Genomic DNA, 22,922 nt, shown 5'->3' with positions numbered 1-22,922 from the left:
TTTTTTATATTTTCAAAAACATAATTAAAATTCAATTAAATCGATATCGTAAATCTTGACAGTTCATCGATTTGACATTGAACTAGTAACATCCCTATTTATTGACAGTGACATCAATGACATAAGATTATCACATCATATCGAATGTTGACTTTTGCTCGATTAAACTTTAATTATCTTAAGAATTTCAAGCCTATCAACACTTTATTAATACAGAGGTAATTTTATTAATTACAGTAATAAATTTATTTGCAATTTTTTTAAAAGGTCCCTTTCTGAAATCGAAGTATTGAAATTAATTTAAGTTTTAATAATATCGTTAAATTTCCAGCAGAGCCATGTCGGGTGCAGGAATATCTCCTCAAGAAGTGGAATCACTATGTCAAACTCCTCATCCTTCTACCAAGGTCAGTAAAAAAAACTTTGAACAATCGATTATAAAATGTTCACTACGCCTAACAGAATAAAGTTCATTATTCGCCAACACGTAATTTGACGAACTCTGATAAGATTAACATTCAAAAGATACACTTCATCCATCCTATTTATCTTTAGAAAGAAAATGTGTTTAATATTATTACTTACAAAATAAAATATTTATCTAGTAACTTATGACCTTCTTATCTGATTTTTTTAGATATAGTTTCCTATAAATAAAATTTTAACTACAATTCGATCAATGTATAAAATAGCTGATAAAACCTGTCTTATAGTAAACTATTGTTAGATATGTTATATTACTTTTAAAGGTAGGCATTTACATATTTTTCTTAATAGTTAATTAACAGAGTTAACATTTAGATTAAACAATTAACTATTAAGTTAACTTAAAAATGTTAATGTGTTAGTTAACTTCCGTTAACTTCAACTTTCATTAATTTTGGATTAACTGAGCCCACCTGTGATTAACTTACATACAACTTACATTCCAGGATTTTATGTTCCAACAAACAATGTACCGCATAAAAGACCCGAGGAAATCCATTCCCTTTTACACAGGAGTACTTGGGATGACTTTGTTAAAACAACTTCATTTCCCTGAAATGAAATTCTCTCTGTTCTTCATGGGATATGAGAATCCCGCTGAAATACCAAAGGATGAGAAAGCAAGAGCAGCATGGGCTATGACCAGGAAGGCTACGCTGGAGCTAACATAGTAAGATATTTTATACTAGCAGTAGCACACGACTCCATCCGCGCGGAATTGAAAAAAACTTAACAAGTAGCCTGTGTTCTTCCAGACTTTGTTCTACATCTATACCAAATTTTCACAAGATTTATGCAGCAGTTCTGGAGATACCTTCTTGTAAACATCCAACCATCTAAACATTCCCATTTATAATACTAGTAAGATTGTTTCATATCTATACAAAGCTGTAATCAAATAAAAGATCGTCAACATTGTTTTTTTTTTAGTTATTTCGTCAAAGTGAAGAAATGTACTGGTGAATGAGATTTTTGTGTTAATTTCCAGTAACTGGGGCACAGAGAGTGACGACTCATGTTACCACAATGGTAACTCTGACCCCCGAGGGTTTGGTCACATTGGTGTACTGGTTCCTGATGTTGATGAAGCTTGTGCCAGGTAACTTAAATTGATTACTTATAGCTTTATAATTTAAATTTTCATATTTCCTGTTATTTCTTTATAGTTTGCTAAAATAGTGAAGTGGCCGCTGTCTATAGACATCTCTATTTGCATATGCAATTGCCTACTTCTATTCAATAAGTCAGGGAATGTATAGAAAAAGGATATTGTACCATTTTCCCGTCTCCTTCTCTTACATTCACCCAAACTATCCTTATTTTATAAAAAAACTCTGGCAGTAAATATTTTTATTAATATCTAAAGACGACGGAAAATGTAAGGATGGAAAGAGCGTTTGGATTATGATGAATTTTGAAATATTATGTTATATAATAAAAAGATAAAATGAAAGTATAGAATAGAATTATTAGAAATAAGGAGAAAAGCACACACTGTTACAAGAATGTATTTAAAACTGATGGTTTTAAAAATAGAGAAAAAGGAAGAAAAAACATATAAAGTTCTAAATTCAAAAATATAACAATTATGAATAAAAACGTGTAAAAAGTTCCGTATCTGTCGGCAACAATATTTTTAAAACAGCATATAACAATATGATTCTTTTTAAATTCTTTGCTAACAGAGTTGCGGGCAACAGCTAGTAGGGTTTATAATTTATATGATTTTGTTTAATGGTCCCTATTTTAAGGCTTTTTATAGATAAATTTGACTGAGGTGTATTTAATTAACTGTATTTAATTACAGATTTGAACAGCAAGGTGTGAAGTTCATCAAGCGTCCACAAGATGGAAAGATGAAAGGACTTGCTTTTATACAGGATCCCGATGGCTACTGGATTGAGATCTTCAAGGCTGACGTTGTGTCGTAAGCAGAGATACATTTATGAATATTATAGCACGACCAGGAATATAGAAAAAAATTATGGGAAAGACAAGAACAAGGAAAAAAATTACCTTAATAATTAGAAAAAAAACAATAAAAGCTGACTTATTTGGATAGGACTTAGGAAAAGAGAGAGCAGATAGTAATTTAAATAAAAATTCACATTCACCCTTGACAGTTGACCGTTGTCAAATTGTCAAGTTGTCAAAATGTCAACTGTTCATTGATTTGGAGGAAAAATAATTTGAAACTTACCAGGTCATAAATAAAAAAAAAATGAAACATTTTTAAGGATATATCAAAGAGTAAATATAATGGAGTTTGGTTTTGAAATGACATTAGTTTGACATTTGAGTGTTGCAATATAAAAGGCGATTGTAGCGCCCTCATGAGTTTGTATTGTTGGTCAGGCTGCGTGTAGATCGTCAATTAATCAATGTTAAATATATTTTATACTCGTATTTAACTATTAGAAGTATACTCACTGTAAAATCAATTATTTATATCTGTTGGAAAATAAAAAACATGTAAAATATTTATGTATTTTTATTGACGGAATTAATAAAGTTTTTTTTTTATTTTTATGAGAGATTTTTGGCGCCATTTATTTTTTGGCGCGAAAGTTTCTTTAGTTCGGACTTTATTTGACTTACAATTTAATTCAAACAAAGTACTAATAGAAATAAAAAAAAAAACAATCGTCAATACTATTTGTAGCCTACAGTTATAATTAAAAATGTGTTTGTTATAAGAAATGTGATTTTTTATAGTGAAATTAAATTTTATAACTTGTTTTGTTTGAGTGCGTTTTATATATAAATAATAAATGTTGATTTATCATGTTTATTTGTGTTTTATTTCTTACCCCCATTTGTCCGAGTAATCGTGAGTTTCTGATACTAGCTGTCGCCCGCGACTCCGTCCGCGTGGATATATAAAAAAACTTAATTAGTGTAGCCTATGTGTTCTTTCAGACTTTGTTCTATGCGTATGCCAAATTTAATCGAGATCCGTTCAGCCGTTCTAGAGATATCTTCAAACACCCATCCATCCATCTACATCACATCCATCTAAACATTCGCATTTATAATATTAGTAAGTTAAATAAGAAGCAGCACTTTAATGCGTAAATTCGAAAAAAATGAATAAATAGTATCCTATGTCCGTCTCCTGGCTCTAAGCTACCTCCTCACCAATTTTCAGGCATATCGGTAAAGCCGTTCTTGAGTTATAAATACTGTAACTAACACAACTTTCTTTTATAAATATAAGATTTGTTACAAAGTTTTTTTTTTTAATTCGGAGAACTGTCGATGAAGTTCTAATAATAGTTAATAAAAAAAAAATAGTAGCGTTCGCCTAAAACTGAGTAGTCTAATATGGCCGCGTGCATCTACCTTCCCGACAAAGTCCTTCCAACCGTTCGACAAAGTAAATACATCATGGAGATTAGACAAAGTGTATTCACTACGAAGCGATTCCATAGCGAACTTCAAAAATGTATAGTACTGAAGATAACTTATAAGTCACGTGATTGTTGCGCGTCATTTCATTTTTGAAGTTCTCTATGGAATCGTTTCGAAGCGTATACACTTTGTCTAACCTCGCTGATGTGCAAAATATGTTTTTTAGCGATTACATTCTGACAATCCAATTTTATATCTAAATTACCTAATAGTTGTTACTCATCATATTTTACAAATGATAAAAATTAAATACAAAATTTAATATGACATAATCATGTTGTTTTTATCATTTGCAAGCGTTACTTGCAGATTTACCAAACATATATTTAGTACAGTTTTGTCTGATAAATCTCTATTTATTTACGACATTTCAACTGAATAATACAATAATCAGGTAATTTGTGCTTATTTTGATTTAACGAAATAACTATATTTCGTAATTTAAAAGTGAAAAATCAAAGACAAGTGAAACTTAGAAGTTTTTAAAAGTGTTTTTTTAATGTCCCATAGTGTTTTTCTTTTTTTTTAAGGGCAAAAGCTTTTACCTAAATGGTGATGTCTACCCGTTATTTTTCCCAACTAATACGAACTATGTTGGTATATTTGTTTCAGAATTAATATTTTAGTTAAAAACAAACAACAACAAATTACTTTCGTTTTTAATTTCTAATTGTGATTAACATTTATTCAAAGAATAAAAATTATTTGAGACATCTCTGCCTACCCCTCTGGGTTACGAGCGTTAGGTTGTAGATGATGTGAAAATTGTTTGGCCATTGATTTTCTATTTCTGCTGTATATTACTTTTAAATATTTCAGTCGCACAATGGCTAACGAAGGTATCCCGTCGACAGAGATTGAGGCGTTATGTAAAACTCCACACCCCTTTACTAAGGTAAGTCATATTTCTTTACAAAAAACAAAATTAATCTTATACAAAATATAACGTACAAAATGCTAAAGACATGTACAAATATTACGTAACAAAACCCCACGGAATACGAATCGATATTATTATAAATGGACAGGCTATAAACCTTTGTATTTTGTGCCTGTTTGACCGTCGCCATTATGGCGCTGACGGTTGCGATTGAACTGTTAATATTTCCTCTTTTATCTCGTCCCCGCCGATTCTAAGTCAACTAATCTAGCTTGTTCGCACTTATGCTAATCAAGTGTTATACTTTTTACAGGGTTTCATGTGCCAGCAAACAATGTACCGTATAAAGGACCCGAGAAAGTCATTACCCTTCTATACTGAAGTTCTAGGAATGACTTTACTTGAACAGCTTCACGTCCCCGCTCGGAAATACTCCATTTTCTTCCTTGGACATGAAAACCCTGAAGATATACCAAAAGATCGCAATGAGAGAGTTGCTTGGATGATGTCTAAGAAAGGAGTATTGGAGTTGACACAGTAAGTTTTATCTTTACAAACTTTAAGATTCCATTTTAGAATTTAAAAAATTAAATTGTCTATGCGCTATTCTGGACTGTAATCTTTCTCTGTTCCAAATTGTATTATAAGTTATAAAAATAATGTCATTCATACTTTCTCATTTAAATTATTTCTTACTATGAATCTTTGACTGAAGATTAAACGCATCTCGATGAAATTTGACACAGTTGTAGAACATAGTCTTGTAAAAACACATACGCTACGAATTAAGTTTTTTTTAATTCTGCACAGAATCGCGAGCAACGGTGAGTTAGTAAGGTTTTTGTGCTTAATTTCAGTAACTGGGGCACTGAGAACGACGATTCTAGTTATCACCATGGTAACACAGAGCCACAAGGATTCGGTCATATAGGAATTATTGTTCCTAGCCTTAAAGACGCTTGTGCTAAGTAAGTCATTATTTTATTACTAAAACATATGTTCATCACTGATCTCTCTAAATGGATAGGAGATTGTTTTGAAATGACAGCTTTTACTTTGTTCTGATTTTAATGCGCCTGTTGATGTAACACGACAGTTAATTGTGTCTATTTTAATAGTTCCTGTTGGAATTATTTAAATTTACAATCTATACAAAAATTAATCTATAACTGTTCTATTGTTTATGATAAAAGATTGTTTATGGTCTAGGCTAAAAACGCCCAACCCCCTGTAATTTTTATCATTATCACTTCTGACTTTGCTCTGAGCAGTGCTAGGGATCGGACATATACCTCCATAGTGTTTATTATAAAAAGGATATTATATACAAGTTTATTTAAATCATTAACCGTTGTTTTTACTTTTTACCATAACTTCCTATAGTTCCAAATCAGAACAACGCTAAAACCGCTACCATCAGCGCCAAAATGGCGATAATCAAATAGGCACAAAATATTATCGTATAGCCTGTCCATTTATAGTAGTCAGTGATGAGATTCCGGAGCATGTCTCCCGCTCGTCCATTACATCACAGATATACTATTGCGAAGTGTTTTGTGTTTCGTCTGATGAATGCCAGAATATGTAAATTCGATACACCATGGTCATTAGAAAATGACTTTATCACTTGTTTATTTATTTGGTTCGTCAACAAAAGTACATGTGTACTTATATACATTTTTGGCACTATTACAAAAGGTTTCAGGAAACATGTAATTCCACTTACAGACAAACACAACATGTATAAAGTATTGGTGCATGAACAATAAAAAATAGAGTATGAAAAGTATGTTGTTTGGTAAAACGAGAAAATTTTTTTTGTTAACAAATTTAATTTTTTTTTTATTTTTTCGATGTTTAAGCTCCCAATCGTACTTGGGATTTTTGACCGCGTGCTTTAAAAAAATGCATATTTTTCATGTACTCATAGGGCAGCACTTTCAAAACGAGACGCTTTTTTATCACGCAATATTGCATTTTGAGCACTGGGTTAAGTAAGCAAGATCGATTTTCAAACGATCGAGTGCCGCCAACGCCGAGTTTTAACGCGTTAAAAAGCGCTCGTGCAGCTTGGATTGACGCGTTATAATTTTTAAAATTTTACTACAGATTCGACGAACTAGGTGTAAAGTTCGTGAGACGACCTGAGGAGTTTTCAGCAAAAGGTCTAGCTTTTATTGCGGATCCCGACGGCTATTGGATAGAATTACTTGATGTTAATGAAATTTTGACCAATTGAACATAGAATATCGATTATGATTTGAATTATTTGGTAAAATAAAACCTCTGTGAATAATATCTATTGCATTAAGACATTCATTGAGATGTCGACAACGGGGTGAATCTTTTTAATTGAATGGTAGATGAAATTATAGAAATAAATGTTTATAACCTAACGTATACAGTTTTATTTTCATATCCAATAATCTTATCCTTAACAACTGTCGCCCGCGTCTCTAATAAAAAAAATTAGTAGCCTATGTGTTCTTCCAGACTATGTTCTACATCTATGCCGAATTTCAGTGTGATCTATGCAGCCATTCTGGAGATACCTTCTTAAAAATCCATCCACCCAAACATCCCCATTTCTAATATTAGTAAGAAGTAAGTTGTTTAGGCATAGACTATCGAAATGAGATTGACATGAAGTCGGATAAAAATAAGGTGGCTCAGGGGTTATAATCTGCAGATCCTATTTTAAAATACCGCCTTGTGTTTATATATGTACATTTATTCGACGTTCTTACGATAAAGATAAACATCGTGATGCTGCACATATCTGTGAAGAAATTCAAAGATATCTGTGAAGTCATCGCGCACTGGGTTGTGGTTGACTATGGCCTAGTCACCTTTAACTTAGGGTAAGCTCCGAACCCCTCGGTGGGGACTTATAGTGAGCTGATGATGAGATAATTATGGCGAAACATATAACCACTTTGACGTGCATAATATTCTTTCACCGGCGTTCAAAGGGTTAAAACACGTGTTTAATTAAACAGCATCTATATATAATTTTTGAGGTAATACAGATTAACTGTAAAACTGTGTAAGATTACCTTTGAAAACTCCTAGGGGAAGTGGAGAAGTATTGTGAGCTGACGATGATTGGTGATACATATTTTAAGGGAACATACTATACAATCATCTTAACGTTCATAATATGTTCGGCAGTCAAACGGTTAAAACACGTGTAAAACTAAACAGAGTAACAGGGTGTACAAATCAAACTTAAATACGAAATTTTCTTTATCATTAGGTCATAAGGTTATGGTGGAGAACGTGTTTCCATTTCGTAACACAGTTCCACGTTACAGTTTGTTGATCACGACAAAACATTTTAATGTATTATAATATGCGTAATTATACGCTGTTGAAAAACGTATTATATTTTACAAATGAATTATTTACGCGTCCAAGGTTATATAGAGATTTTACTCCGGATCTTTAGTAAACATGAAGACTCTATGGAGGTTTACTGTTTCATTATTGTTTATGTGCTTTTTAATATCAACGGTCGTGAGTATTTAATATTTTAAATATTTAACTCAATGAGTATTATTTGAAACTTTAGCACTAGTATTAGTTATTTTCATAGCTCTTATTTTTTTCAATTATAAAAACATTAAATATTTTTTTTAATTTTTATAAAGCATAGAGCATTGTATTTTTTTTTAAATTATAATCTGTGGATAGAATTATTCGTAAATAATTTTTGTGATTCGTGAAAAAGTGAATTTATTTTATATATTTATGTTCTGTTAATTTCTTATTATAAAAAAATTGTGCTATTGATGTGTGTTTTTTGCTGTTTAAGAAATTTTTTGCATTACATTTCATGAAGATTTGTGAAATCGCACACAAACGTTAAACCTTTATCTTAAAGGGATGGATAAAGTTTTAGAACTAATACACTCATACATAGACTAGTCTAGACTTAGTAGTAGTGTTTCATTCATCATCATCATCATCATCTCATTATACGTACCCACCAAGGAGCTCGGAGCCTACCCTAAGTTAAGGGTGATTTGGCATAGTCAACCACGCTGACCAAGTGCGGGTTGACTTCACACATATCTTTGAATTTCTTCTCAGATATGTGCAGCATCACGATGTTTTCCTTCACCGTAAGAACATAGGATAAATGTACATATGTAAATCGGAAATCGAAAAACACATTGGTACATGGCGGGATTCGAACCAAGGACCTGCAGATTGCAAGTGAAGTGCTTGACCCCTGAGCCACCGACACTCTCGTGTCTGTTTCATTAATCAAGTAATTAATCCCTATCAACAAAGAATAAAAATTTAATTTTTAGAACACATCAGAGACCGAAGAAGATGATTCAGATGAATTCTCTTCACTCGAAACACAAAGTGATGAAGAAATTAATTCCAAGATAAATAACGAAGAAACATCACATGAAATAACAAAAGATTATGAAAAAAGCTTATACGATGAATACGAGAGACGTAGAAAATTACAAACAATCCATGATAATTTAGCAACAAAATTACAAAAAGCACTCGTTGAAAAGCTAAAAAGTCCTGAATTCAGCCAACGAATTAATCTAACAGCTGTTGAAAATTATCTACAACATGATTTAGATGTACCAAGTGGAAGAAGAAGTTTTAACAAAGATAAACTAGAAGTGGCTCTTGATGATAATCCTAATGAAGATGGTAGACGTAATTACGTCAAAAAAGTAACGTACGTTATCGATCAAAAGCCAAGTCACGCTCATATAATCAATATAAATGATGGAAACATACAATCTTTAAACCAAGCCGTTTCTAGCTCAAGAACAACTATTGTTACGAACAATAATAACGTAAAAATCCCATACCATTATTTAAATAATGATCCTCAAATGACTAAAACATCTTTGCCAAATTACTACGTGTACGGACAACCTTATTTGGATTTTACAAATCCTATACAAATGTATTACAATTATTATCCAGGAAACAGATTGGTTAAGTTTAATAATAATTTCTTTGATTATTCCAATCATGTGAGAGCACAGAACCGTTTGAATGATTATAAAAAAGTCACAGCGTATTTAACAAGTTTAATGGACGCTGATAATTACGTTAATCCAAATGTTGTTCAAATTCTAAAAGGTGCTGATGAATTGAACTTATCTGAAATTAACAATTTCGATAGAAGACAATTAGTACAGATTAAAAAAAGTGATTTGGATTATTTAAAGAAATATATAACAATTATATTAAACCAATACGGAATGACTCCGTATATTTTTAAACTTTTGGAATATGTGAATCTACTTGACGGAAGATCTAGGAATGAAATATATTTAGTTTTCAAGATATTAAGTAATCAACAAGCTGTTTATGGTTTAAATAGAATTGAATCTGATCAATTGAAATCTCATTTACAATACATTATAAACGAATATGGTAAGAGCCCTTACATTTTACCATTCGTTAAAAACATCGAAGGAATACAATTAGAAACAAGAGGAAATAATCGTATACATATCTTTGATTTTGGCAATCTTGATCCATCGAGTCATTTAAATAGAGATTATATGAGAAAAATCTATTTACACCTATCCCAAATATATAACGGTAATCAAATTATATTACAAATATTAAAAAACATCAATAGAATATATGATAATCGTAACACAATGACGACGTTACTAAAATTAGATTTAAATGATTACAAAAATTTGTATTACATGAGTCAAAACGATTTATATCTTTTATCAAAATATATATCACAGATTCAAAAACAAAATGGCGATCATTCTTACCTTAATGAATTACTAATATATATAAATAAACTACAAACACTTGATAAAGAAATTAATATAAATATTATAAAAGATAATAATAATAAAATCAAAGAATTAAATCTAAAAGGTATATATCAAATACTATCAGATATTAATAAACAAAATGATTTAAAACCGGAAATAATTTTAATAATAAATCGATTAAAAAATATGAAAACTATCGCATTACATGATATGAATAAAATAATAAAAGATTTAAAATTATTAAAAGATTATTTGATACAAAATAAAATGTTTGAATACGATCAATTTATAATTAAAATTTTATACGAATTAAACAATATAATTAAAGATGAAGATCTACAACCGATAGAAGATAATGAAAAATGGATAAATATTAAAATTCATGATTTAAAATTAATTTATCAATATTTATTAAATAATGATCAGTTCAAAAACAATCCTTATATAATAGTTTTTGTTAACGAAATATTACAAATTATTGAACAAGATAAATTGAATCCAAACAAACATATTATTTATAAATTTAGATATTCTGATTTACAGAAACTATTTAATAATATACAACTTTATGAGAGAGATAAAGAAAATGCTATATACGTTATGATATTACATTATTTGGATCAAGATGAAGGAAATGACGATAGTACCAAACATAACGATGAAATCATACTTAACCCTGATTTGAATCTAATAAAAGAATATTTTAATGATAATCAGATTAATTTGAATATCATATACAAATTTTTATTATACGAAATTGAATCAGGGAATCAAAATGAAGCGGTACTAGAGTTATTACAATTAATAAAAAGAACGTTGTTATTACCAAACGGTGAACTTAAAATAAACGTCATAAATTTAAACGGAACGCAACCATATCGACAAATAACTAAAAAAGAATTACAACAACTTTATTTATATTTACAAAAACTTATAGAAGATAAAATAACAAGTGTTGATTTAATAGAATTTTATAGAAAAGAAAAACGAAAACATAAACTAAATATTGAAATATTTTATAACGCAACAAAGGAGTCTTTGAATAGACTAAGAAACTTTTTACTGATTTTAATCAGACAACACAGAGAAAATCCTTATCTTATCGAAGTACTAATAGAAATCAATCGTATATTAGAAATTCCCGATGATATGAAATACGAAATAAATAGTCCAAACTCTGATTTAAATGAAGAAGATTTGATTTTATTAATTGAATACTTATCTGTAATTAATTCAACCGACAAGAATACGGATCTAATAAAAATCATTGAATATATAAAAGATATTAGAGAAAAAATTATAAATGAAAATACTAAAGAAATGATTTATATTGATGCCCAAGATTTAGAACTAATATATAAATATTTATTAGGTAAAGATAAATTTTTAAGCAGTCCCTATTTATCTCTCTTTGTTAATGAAATATTGCCGCTTATACAAAAAGCTAAAAAATATCCATACGAAAATATAACATATAAATTCAATCGTAAAGATTTACTGCAAATTTATGATTTAATAATATCAGATGAAAAAGACAAAGAAAATCCTGTTTACATTAAGATATTGAAATATTTGGATCTAGATAAGAAAGAAGAAGATGATACCAAAAATAACAATGGAACAATACCAAATGTGGATTTACTTATCATAAAAAAATATTTCGGGGATCAAATTAATTTGGATCTTGTTTTCAAATTTGTAACACACGAAATTAAATCTGGTGATTCAGACGAATTGCTACTTGAATTGTTACAATTTATAAAGAGACATCTACTTTTACCAAACGGTCAGCTCAGAATAAAAATGATAAATTTAGATGAATCAGAACCAACCGAAGTAATTCAACCAAAGGATTTACAATCACTTTATTTATATTTACAAAAACTTATAAAAGATGAGATTATCAACGTTAAATTATTAGAATACATGAGAAGACAAAAGCAAAGAGAAAAATTGATTTTAGAAATCTTCTCTGATGTTACTCAAGAAACTTTGATAAGAATAAGAAACTATTTGCTAACACTTCTCAAAGATATAGGAGAAAATCAATTTGTTCTTGACATATTATATGAGATAAGAAACATATTAGGAATACCAATAAACAATGATGAACATGAAAATATATTAAACGGCACAAAATATAAATTAAACGAAGATGATATAAAATTAATTATAAAATATTTCACTGAAATCAATCCAGGAGACAATAGTGATTTTAAAAAGATTCTAAATTATTTATACGAAACACAAAATAAAATTTACAGTGAAAATAATACGAAAGGTAATTTAATTTACATAAATGTAAATGATTTAGAACAAATTTATGTATATTTATTAGACAAAGAAGTATTTATAAATAGTCCATATTTTGAAATATTTGTCAATGACATTTTACCGTTAATACAAAAAGGTAAATTAAATCCGTATGAAAATATGGCTTACAAACTTAAACATATAGATTTACAGAAAATCTTTAATTTAATAATATCACAAGAGAAAGACAAAGATAATCCTATATACAAGAAGATTTTGAATTATTTGGACATTTACGAAGATAATAATAATAATGGAACGACACCGAAAATCGATTTGCATGTATTATATGAAAATTTTGGTGAAAATGAAATTAATTTAGATATCATTTACAAGTTTTTGATACATGAAATTGACTCTGGTAATACAAAGGAAGAATTAACCGAGTTCTTAGACTTTATAAGAAATACTTTACTATTACCAAATGGACAGGTTAAAATTAAAATGATCTATTTTGATGACATTGAACTTAATGGACAAATACTATCGAGTGATTTACAAAGATTTTATATTTATTTAGAAAAACTAATAGAAGATGATAAGACAAGGATAAAACTGTTAGATTACATCAAAATAAATAAAGAAATATATAAATTATTTTCGAATGCTACAAAAGAATCATTGAATAGAATTAGAAACTTTTTGCTAATACTAATTAAAGAAGGTGGAAATAATCCATACATTGCTGAATTACTGGTTGAAATTAATATAATTCTAGGAATACCTGAAAGTAAAAATGATTATTTGTACGTATTAAACGGTACAAATTCCAAAATTAATGAAGAAGATTTAAAACTATTAATAAAATATTTCTCTTTAACAAATATGTCTGATAAAAACATTGACTTGACGAAGATATTAGAATTCCTATACGAAACTGAAGAAAAAATAAAAAATAAAAAAGAGAAAACCGACGAAAAATGGATATACATAAATGTTGATGATCTACAAAAAATTTATCAATATTTATTAGGCAAAGATACATTTATAAATAGTCCGTATTTAGTTATATTTATAAATGAAATATTACCATTCATACATAAAGCTAAACAACATCCATATGAAAATTTACTTTACAAATTAAAATATACAGATCTAAAGGAACTGTATAATACAATTCTATCACATGAGAAAGACAAAGAAAATCCAATATACATCATGATTTTGCAATATTTAGATGACGTTAAAGACGATACTAAAAACAATGAAGCAATGCCAGATGTCGATTTTAAAATATTGGATGAATATTTTGAAGATAATAAAATCAACATAGATATTATTTATAAGTTTATTTCACATGAAATAGAATCAGGCAGTCATAATAAAGAGTTATTAGATCTATTGCAACTTATCAAGAAAACTTTCTTATTACCAAACGGACAAGTTAAAGTTAAAGTTATCTATATAAATGGCACTGATCCTAATATACATCCAATTGATTTACAGAAACTTTATTTCTATGTACAAAAACTTATAGAAAATGAGGTATTAAGTATTGAATTACAAGATTGTATAAAAAAATATAAACAGAAAGAAAAACAAATACAAAATATTTTCATTAATGTCACTCCAGAATCATTGAATAGACTTCGTAACTTTTTAATATTCCTTACCAATGAGTTAGGAGATAATCCATTTATTCTTGATTTATTGTTTGAGATAAATCGTATATTAGGAGTTCCTGAAAGTAATAAGAAACATCCAGAAATTATAAATGGTACAAACTATGAAATAAATGAAAAGGACTTGAATTTACTTATAAAATATTTTACCGAAATTAACATATATGGAAAAAATAATGATCTTATTAACATACTTGATTTCCTTCGAGAAACTAAAGAGAAAATTAAACATGACGAAGATAAAGGAGATTGGATTTCCGTAAATGTTAAGGAATTGGAATTAATTTATCAATATTTATTAAGCAAAGAAAAGTACTTAAACAGTCCTTATGTTGAGCTTTTTATCAAAGAAATACAACCACTAATACAAATAGGAAAAGAGCATCCAAATGAAATTGTTATTTATAAACTTAGAGTCAAAGATTTATTGCAAATTTATAAATTCCTAGTATCTCATGAAAATGATAAAGGAAATCCAATATTTGTAAGAATATTACATTATTTGGAACATGTTACAAATACGAATGGAACAAATGTTGATATAAATATTTTAAATGAATATTTTGGTGATAATCAAATCGATTTAGACATCGTTTATAAATTCTTGCTGCATAAAATTAATATCGCTGGTCCAAACAATGTGTTAGTTGATTTATTAGAAGTTTTAAAAAGAATTCAATTACCAAACGGTGAACTTAAAGTTAAAATTATTAATTTAAATGAAACTGAACAGAAAGAAATTAATTCGAAAGATTTAAAAGAAATCTATTTGTATTTACAAAAAATAATACATGATAATACTCTGAGTACTGATTTATTAGAATATTATAAAAAGAATGTTGAAGAAAATAAAAAAATAATAGAAATATTATCGATTACACCAAAACAATCTTTGAATAGATTAAGAAACTATTTATTAGTTTTAATCAAAGAAGGTGATGGAAATCCAACTATTTTACAAATAATATTTGAAATAAATCGTATACTTGGAATTCCCGAAAATGACGACAAACAAAGAAATGATTCTAATGACACGAAAATGGATGAAAATGATTTAAAAATACTAGAAAAAACTTTATCAATAATCAATGGACCTGACGATATCGAAAAAATTATAGAAAAAATAATTGAAAATAAGAAAAAAGTTAAAGAAGAACAAGATAATACAAAAGAATCAAAATTATTTAAATCGTATGTCTTAGAAATTATAAACAACAAAAATATTAGTCCAGATTTAAAGTTTGTATTTGAATCCTTATTGGACATTGGATTCTACAGGTTAAATCAAAGCAGTGGATATTCAGAGTTCGATTTTATGCTACGTGAAGCTATAGCTAATTTCAGCCCAGGTGATTTGAATGTTTTGACTAAACATCTGCAAATGTTAATTAACAAATTTAAACCTATTTACATCGTTGAAAGATTGTTGCCTTATGTTAAAAAGGTAAAAGAGAATTATAAATACGATCATACAATTAAACAGATTAATGAAACACATCTCAATGAGACTGTTATTGTAAACATAACAAGACACGATTTAGATGTATTTAACAAATATTTATTGGAATTGATAAATATTTACGGTGAAAATCCTAATATAATGCATATAATATTCAAAATAAACAATTTAAAAGGTAAGCCCGGAACAGAAAATGATACAAACGCGATACCAACATTAAAAGTTGACGATATAAATGGAATTATAAAATATTTACTGGATATAATAAAGAAACATGGAGCAACGGTACAATTGATAAAGATATTAAGAGATTTTAGTGTACCACCAAAAGAAAGAATAGATGATTCAAATATAAAGATAATTCCTATAAATAATACACAAATATTAGTAACTCTTGACGATAATGATTTAGACAAAATAAAATCTTATTTAGTTCAAATAATAAACGACTATGGCTCCAATCAATATTTAGTGAACATATTAAGAGTTTTAAGTCCAAAGGGACAAGATGATTACAATGTGCATGATAATCAAGCCAATAATTATACATTTATAAAACTAAATCAGAAGGATTTAAACATATTGACAAATTACATTTTGAATTTGATAGAACAACAAGGTCCAAATGCGGAATTCATAGAAATTCTGTATTTAATTTATGAAATCAATCAAGATGTAAACGATAGTAATGATAATAAAAATGAACAGTACGTTCTAGAAATTTCTAAAGAACTTAAAAAGTTACGTGATAACAATATTATACAGATACTGAGAAATATGGATAGAAATACACTAATTAAAATATACATTGATATGTTGGAAAACATATTCGATACACCAAATATAAATAACGATTTTACAAATATTATGGTTAAACTACTTGAAATTTACAAGAAAGAAGATTCACCAATAAAGAGATACATAATACTTAAATGGTATGAATATTTAATTAGAAACAAAGGAGTGTCGTACAAAATCTTACGAAATCCTGATTTTATAAACAATTTATTGGAACTAGAAGACAATAATCGAAAAGATGAAGATGTTATTATAGTAAGTATTTAGTTGTCTTACTTCTTACTAACAATATAAATACTGATGTATAGATGAATGGATGGATGGATGTTTGTTCTCAACGGATCTCGATGAAATTTGGCATGACTGTAGAACATAGTCTGTAAAAACATATAGGGTACTAATTTACTTTTTATTTTAATTCTGCGCGGACGGAATCACGGGTGAGTGTAATTATAATAATAAGATGATATTAAATAATTCTGTCACCTTCCAAATCTAGATTTAGACTATTTAATGACTTTAATAGAAATTGGTGTTAATTGATCGCTTCCAGCCAAAAACTTTTAGGTTTGTGAAAAAGCTAAAGGTACTACTTTTATAGAGATAAATACATTTTGATATCATCATCAGCTCACTATATACGTCCCCAACGTGGGACTCGGAGCCTACCCCTAACCCTATGTTAAGGGTGATTAGGCCATAGTCAACCACGCTGGCCAAGTGCGGGTTGACTTCACACATATCTTTGAATTTCTTCTCAGATATGTGCAGGTTGCATCATGCAACATTTAGAATCAAATATAAGGCATGTCACTAACTTAATTAGAAAAGACCTTAATGTCATTTGCCCTTACCTTAGAGTACTGGCCGACTAAAATGCATTAAAATATTACTTTTCATGTTACAGACGACCGAGAAATACTCAATCGTAACGCCACATGACTATTCAGATATTGATAAAATATTAAGCGAACTCATAAACAATACTTTAAGAAGCAAACAACCAACAGACGATATATTAGAAGAAGATACCAGAAAAAAGAGTAATAGTACAGATGAGAGCAAACCCAAATTACACGATAAAATACGAGAGAAAGTACATAAAGCAAAATCTTGCTTAAGAACACATAGAAAATACAAAGATATCTCAAAAATGTTAAACAAAATAAAGAAATTACATCGACATCATCTAGATATTTCTAATGATGATATAAAAAGGATACTTGATATTATTTTAGTTTTTGGGCAACAATTGAAATACGAAAACCATAGAAGTAAAATACCGGCGAGTTTAGTTATAGATGAGCTAGAAAATAGACTACTATCAAAAGGTAAAGAATGTAAACAATCAGATACAGTAAAGCAAATAATTTCAACAGTTGTTGTACACTTACGAGATATCATTTCTTATTTAAAATCTGTTAATTTTTCAAAAGATGAAATAATGGTTATTGTTAAATCAACTCTAGAAGATGATATTATGCCTGATATTAAAGCTATTAGTGTTCAAGAATGTACTGCGGCAGCTAATAAGGAAATTTTAGATGCATTGTTATATAATGTTTTTGCAAAAACATATGAACAAGATGAAAATATAGAATTAATCAACACAAATAATAATGAATTAGAAAAACTATCGAATCAAAAGCTTTTAAAAGAGATATCTAAAGTTAAGAGTATGTCAACTTCGAAGGGAGAAACGAAGAAATAATCACCGATATAAATAGAATTTAAATTAATATAATAATTAAGAATAATAATAATTTTTAATAAACATAATATGTTTTTTTTATTTTTTCATATTTCCTTATATTATAAAATTACAAATAACTAAGTTGTAGATTATATAGAGAAAGGCGAAAGGCTCAAGGGTCAAGCACTTGACTTGCAATCTGCAGGTCCTGGGTTCGAATCCCGCCATGTACCAATGTACATATGTACATTTATCCGACGTTCTTACGGTGAAGGAATGCATAGTGATTCAATCTGCACAAGTGCGAACTCCACAAACCAGCACTTGGCCGGCGTGGTTGACTATGGCCTAGTCACCCTTAAGCTCCAAGCCGGGTAGGCTCCGAGCCCCTCGGTGGGGACGTATAGTGAGCTGATGATGAAGTTATAGACTAATAAAAGTAGTTTTAATATCGTCGGCGTTAGCTCTTACGTTAAATACTCCAAATAACAACATTTATGAATAAAAAAAGCTAATTTTCAGATTAAAACAAGTTACAATATTAAAGTTTATCTACAAAGCATTACATTCTTATATTTACTTTACTATTATATTTAGTGTCATACAAAGTTTATGAATACTCAGAATATCATACAAGAGTCAGCATAAAACACAATTTGCACGTATAAGCATGCGGGGATGCGGAACAGTGATGTCTCGTGGTTTCTGTTAAGACATTTTTAGACTATTCCCGAACACACACTAAGTTTGAATCTTTTTAATACTGCTGTCTTTGCCTTTCTTAATAATCTAATAATAAATAAAATGCTTTTAATTCATATGACTTTAATTTATTCCTATTAATATATGACTCACTATTAAAATAAAAAGCTTACAAAATGCCGATGGTAAGTAGTAGTTTCGCCTAGCATTTTCTGTTTCCAAATTTCATTGCGGCCCAAGGTCACGTGTACGCTGAACAGTGTCCTCCCCCCGCATCCCGCTACACTTAAACGTGTCCTTGCGCAGCGACTCGCACGAAGTTCAGGGCTGCCAACATATCTGAATAACGTTATACCATTACTAGCTGTTGTCCGCAACTCTGTACGCGAGGAATTAAAAAAATCTTAATAAGTAACCTATATGTTCTTGCAGACTTTACATCTATGCCTAGTTAGCGAGATCCGTTGAGGCGTTTTGGAGATACCTTCTAAGAAACATCCATCCATCTAAACTTATTTACAATGTTAGTAAGATTTGCCCAAGTTTTTTAGCCTTGAAATGTCAAATGACTTTCGTTATAATTAACAATTTCGAATTCCTTATATCGTCCTGTAGTTTTAATTGGTACTACTACTATAATTGGTATTTGTTTAACTTTTAATTTGTCAATAGTAATTACATGTCTTACTTCTCGTTAATGTAATAATTATCCAATAATTTCACAGTAACTAATTTGACTAGTAGTTGCTAATTTGACTACTTTTCTCGAGGAATGTTTAATTGATACGAAGCTTGAGAGGGAATATGTTGCTAAAATTGTTTGTACTTTTATCTTCGACATATCCTGTATTTACACAATATGAGGTAAGATTATAATTATCAATAAACCTTTTTTAAATGATACTTAGCTTTCTTAATTAAAAAAAAATCGGTTGTCTATTGTTTGTTGCTTTTACGTGGGTATTTTAAATGTATCCTAGAAAATTTGCTTTAAAATTTAAATTACACACATATTGATTTAGATTTTGTAATTCATACTGTAAACTACTTTCTCAAGAAGTTCTTGTAGATCATTAGGGGATTTTTAAATTCTTAAATTATAAAAAAAATTGTTAACTGCAAGAGTTTTCCGATAAGATGATAATTATTATGACACTTTTACATTTACAGATTGATGCCAACATTCCTATACAATTTACATCAAAAATCGAGGAGCAAAATCATGAGCAAAGAGGTTTTAATAATACTGAAGTAAGTTACATTTATTAGATAATACTTTTTTCGTTCCTACTTTATCGTTAATCTTATTGAATAGTTTTATAGTTAAAATTTTTTTCTTCTTTTTCCATAGAGCCTGGCAACACCATCGTATAATCAACCAACTACATTATGTCCTGCAAACGAAGCCTTGATCCAAATTCAAAATATACTCACGAAATTATTGAATGAAGATGAAAATAATTATGAACATTTAAACGTAATGGATATTCAAGGAAATAGAGTTTTTAGTAAAGAATCTCCTATAAATTTAGAAAAAGAAATTGAAAAAGTACTTCCACTATCTAAAGGGAATACTTTAAGACAATTACTAGACAAATATCATTTAAATAATAATTATAAAACAAAGATAACAGTACAATACGAAATACCAAATGAACCTAACCTCAATTGTAAAGAAGCTCTTTTAAATATCCTTCAAGTTTTAAAGAACGCGAATTTAATGCACGAATCTTACCGCTCCTGTGGACCATATGATATTAATTGTGAAAAGGACAATGTATTAGATATGAAAAACGTAGGCAATCAAAATGTATTCACGACAAATATAAATCAAGGAAATAATAATTACCTATCAAATATGATGAATACACAGAAAACAACAGATTCAAATTTATTTGCATTTGGGGATGATATAAATGCAGTTTTAAAATATCTCGCATTGAAAAGGAATCCCAATTTGAATTCGATATTTGAAAATTATGAAACAAAACAGAAAAGTTTCAATGACATTAAAATCCCGCAGAATGTGCCGGAATCAATGAATAAATTGACACAAGGATTTAATATGAATAGTACTGAGTTTGTTGAAAATAAACAAACAAATTATTCACATAATAGTACACCTTACAAATTACATATAACAGAAAACATTGTCCCATCTACGAATCTAAATGCGATGAACCAAAAGCTAAACATAAATGAAATTTTAGCTGAAAATACCATATCAGTAACACAAATACCTTTGGAGAATAATAAAAATCAAGTATTTTATGTAAATGAAAAAGCAGACGATGTTCTTGTAACAGTAACAAATGATGGAAAGATAGTTTCCGTGTATCCATCAAATAACAATTTATTCGAACAAGGAGAAAACAATATAGTAACTGATAAATTTCTTTCAAATGAGGCTAATGTACAAAACAAAGAAAGTGTAGCGAGACATGTTAAAAATCTTTTGAGTCAATATATGCAAGGAGATGTTAATAATATCCCTAAAGATAAAATGAACGTATTACTAGATATACTCAAAAAAGGATCTAAAACGCGATATCCACAAGAAATACTAAATGTAAATGAACACTTAACACCGTATTACTTAAATCCGAATCTCATTCCAAATATAAGTCAATATCCTATGACTTCAGATGTAACTAATTCCATACGTCAATATGAAAATAAAGAAGGGCTAAATGACCAATTGCATGCAAATTTAAACGTTTTCAATCAGATTACAAATCAGGATCTGTTAAATCAAAATTCAGCCAACAAACAATACGTCACTGGAAATCCGTACGTCAATTCTAAATTAGTTGATTATGAAAAACATGTAAAGGAATTGCACGCGCCTTACAATTTAGACAATTCGCAACGGTTTATAACCGATACTAATCAAGGTAAATTGAATTTTACACCCGATAATTCCGGCGTCGTGGAATTAACTTATTTGTTAAAGCGACCTCATCCAGTTATATACCAACCTGTATATTACGTAAAGTATCGATTACCTTACGATTCATTCGTGAACAATCTTCGGGATTTAGTCCGAAGACAGCCACAACTGAGATCCAATCGAGCTAAATTGTACCAAGAATTACTATCTTTATCTAAAGTCGCAGACCTATCTCCAAATTTAAAAGGATTGGGTCAACAAGAACTATTACAAATGGTAGCTAATAATGGTGCCTTAGTAAAGACTAAAGTTTTAAAAGTGAACGAAACACTATTGGATAAAGAACCAAAGCCTGTTCAAGATTTAAACTCAAATCTATTACCACAGGAAATAAATAACGAAACATATAAAGATGAGTCCAATGGTGTTGGTACAGCTAACTTGTTAAATAAAACGATAAAAATTGTATTGAATAAAACCAAAATTGAAGAGTTAGAAAACATTGAAAAAGCTAAACTAACTCAATCGAATTTGAGTGAAGACATTTATAACACGTATCAAATGGCGACAAACAAATACGGTATAAGTACAGATAAGAACCCAAGTAACTCAATGTATCCTCTCGTATAATTGAAATCCTATTGAAATTTATTTAATTAAAGTTTCAATAAATAAAATTTATCACAAGTAGATTGTCTTTTAGTTTTCAAATTTAATAATACACTTATTACGTACTTTAAGTTTCTATTCCCCCTATCTATCCTGATCCATATTAGAATAGTATCTAGATCTATGTTGAAATAGCCCGACCTATTTCAAATATGATGGGTTCAAATTGAAGGCCCTTAACCTAACCTTAAAATATTATTGCTATATCTAATTTGT

At 28.9% G+C, this 22,922-nt stretch overlaps 5 protein-coding genes across 7 annotated transcripts; all 5 read left to right on the top strand.

Moving 5' to 3' along the window:
- The first annotated feature begins 100 nt into the window (after positions 1–100).
- On the top strand, positions 101–2,966 carry LOC106113523 (lactoylglutathione lyase-like). 2 transcript variants are annotated; one of them, XM_013306342.1, is made up of 5 exons: positions 101–218; positions 335–407; positions 933–1,156; positions 1,475–1,585; positions 2,294–2,708. In XM_013306342.1, exons 1-5 carry the CDS (start codon positions 145–147, stop codon positions 2,415–2,417), a joined length of 606 nt encoding a protein of 201 aa, XP_013161796.1. In that variant the 5' UTR covers positions 101–144; the 3' UTR covers positions 2,418–2,708.
- A 1,186-nt stretch (positions 2,967–4,152) lies between these two features.
- LOC106113399 (lactoylglutathione lyase-like) lies at positions 4,153–7,173 on the top strand. 2 transcript variants are annotated; one of them, XM_013306130.1, is made up of 5 exons: positions 4,153–4,291; positions 4,717–4,792; positions 5,091–5,314; positions 5,635–5,745; positions 6,887–7,173. In XM_013306130.1, exons 2-5 carry the CDS (start codon positions 4,724–4,726, stop codon positions 7,014–7,016), a joined length of 534 nt encoding a protein of 177 aa, XP_013161584.1. In that variant the 5' UTR covers positions 4,153–4,291; positions 4,717–4,723; the 3' UTR covers positions 7,017–7,173. The 2 variants fall into 2 exon arrangements, with proteins under 2 accessions (XP_013161584.1, XP_013161583.1); XM_013306129.1 differs by lacking the exon at positions 4,153–4,291 and adding an exon at positions 4,403–4,490.
- Positions 7,174–8,230: 1,057 nt separating this feature from the next.
- On the top strand, positions 8,231–10,559 carry LOC106113341 (uncharacterized). Its single transcript, XM_013306064.1, has 3 exons — positions 8,231–8,293; positions 9,094–10,195; positions 10,525–10,559. Exons 1-3 carry the CDS (start codon positions 8,231–8,233, stop codon positions 10,557–10,559), a joined length of 1,200 nt encoding a protein of 399 aa, XP_013161518.1.
- A 5,139-nt stretch (positions 10,560–15,698) lies between these two features.
- On the top strand, positions 15,699–18,500 carry LOC106113413 (uncharacterized). Its single transcript, XM_013306152.1, has 2 exons — positions 15,699–17,007; positions 17,660–18,500. Exons 1-2 carry the CDS (start codon positions 15,811–15,813, stop codon positions 18,461–18,463), a joined length of 2,001 nt encoding a protein of 666 aa, XP_013161606.1. The 5' UTR covers positions 15,699–15,810; the 3' UTR covers positions 18,464–18,500.
- Positions 18,501–19,879: 1,379 nt separating this feature from the next.
- Positions 19,880–22,719, top strand: LOC106113397 (uncharacterized protein MAL13P1.304). Its single transcript, XM_013306127.1, has 3 exons — positions 19,880–20,011; positions 20,318–20,398; positions 20,499–22,719. The coding sequence occupies exons 1-3, from the start codon at positions 19,952–19,954 to the stop codon at positions 22,665–22,667; spliced, it is 2,310 nt and encodes a 769-aa protein (XP_013161581.1). The 5' UTR covers positions 19,880–19,951; the 3' UTR covers positions 22,668–22,719.
- Positions 22,720–22,922: the final 203 nt, after the last annotated feature.

Source organism: Papilio xuthus, unplaced genomic scaffold (assembly GCF_000836235.2).
Source record: "Papilio xuthus unplaced genomic scaffold, Pxut_1.1 DF828258.1, whole genome shotgun sequence".
Classification (NCBI taxonomy): domain Eukaryota; kingdom Metazoa; phylum Arthropoda; class Insecta; order Lepidoptera; family Papilionidae; genus Papilio; species Papilio xuthus.
This window is presented reverse-complemented; position numbering and strand designations above follow the sequence as displayed.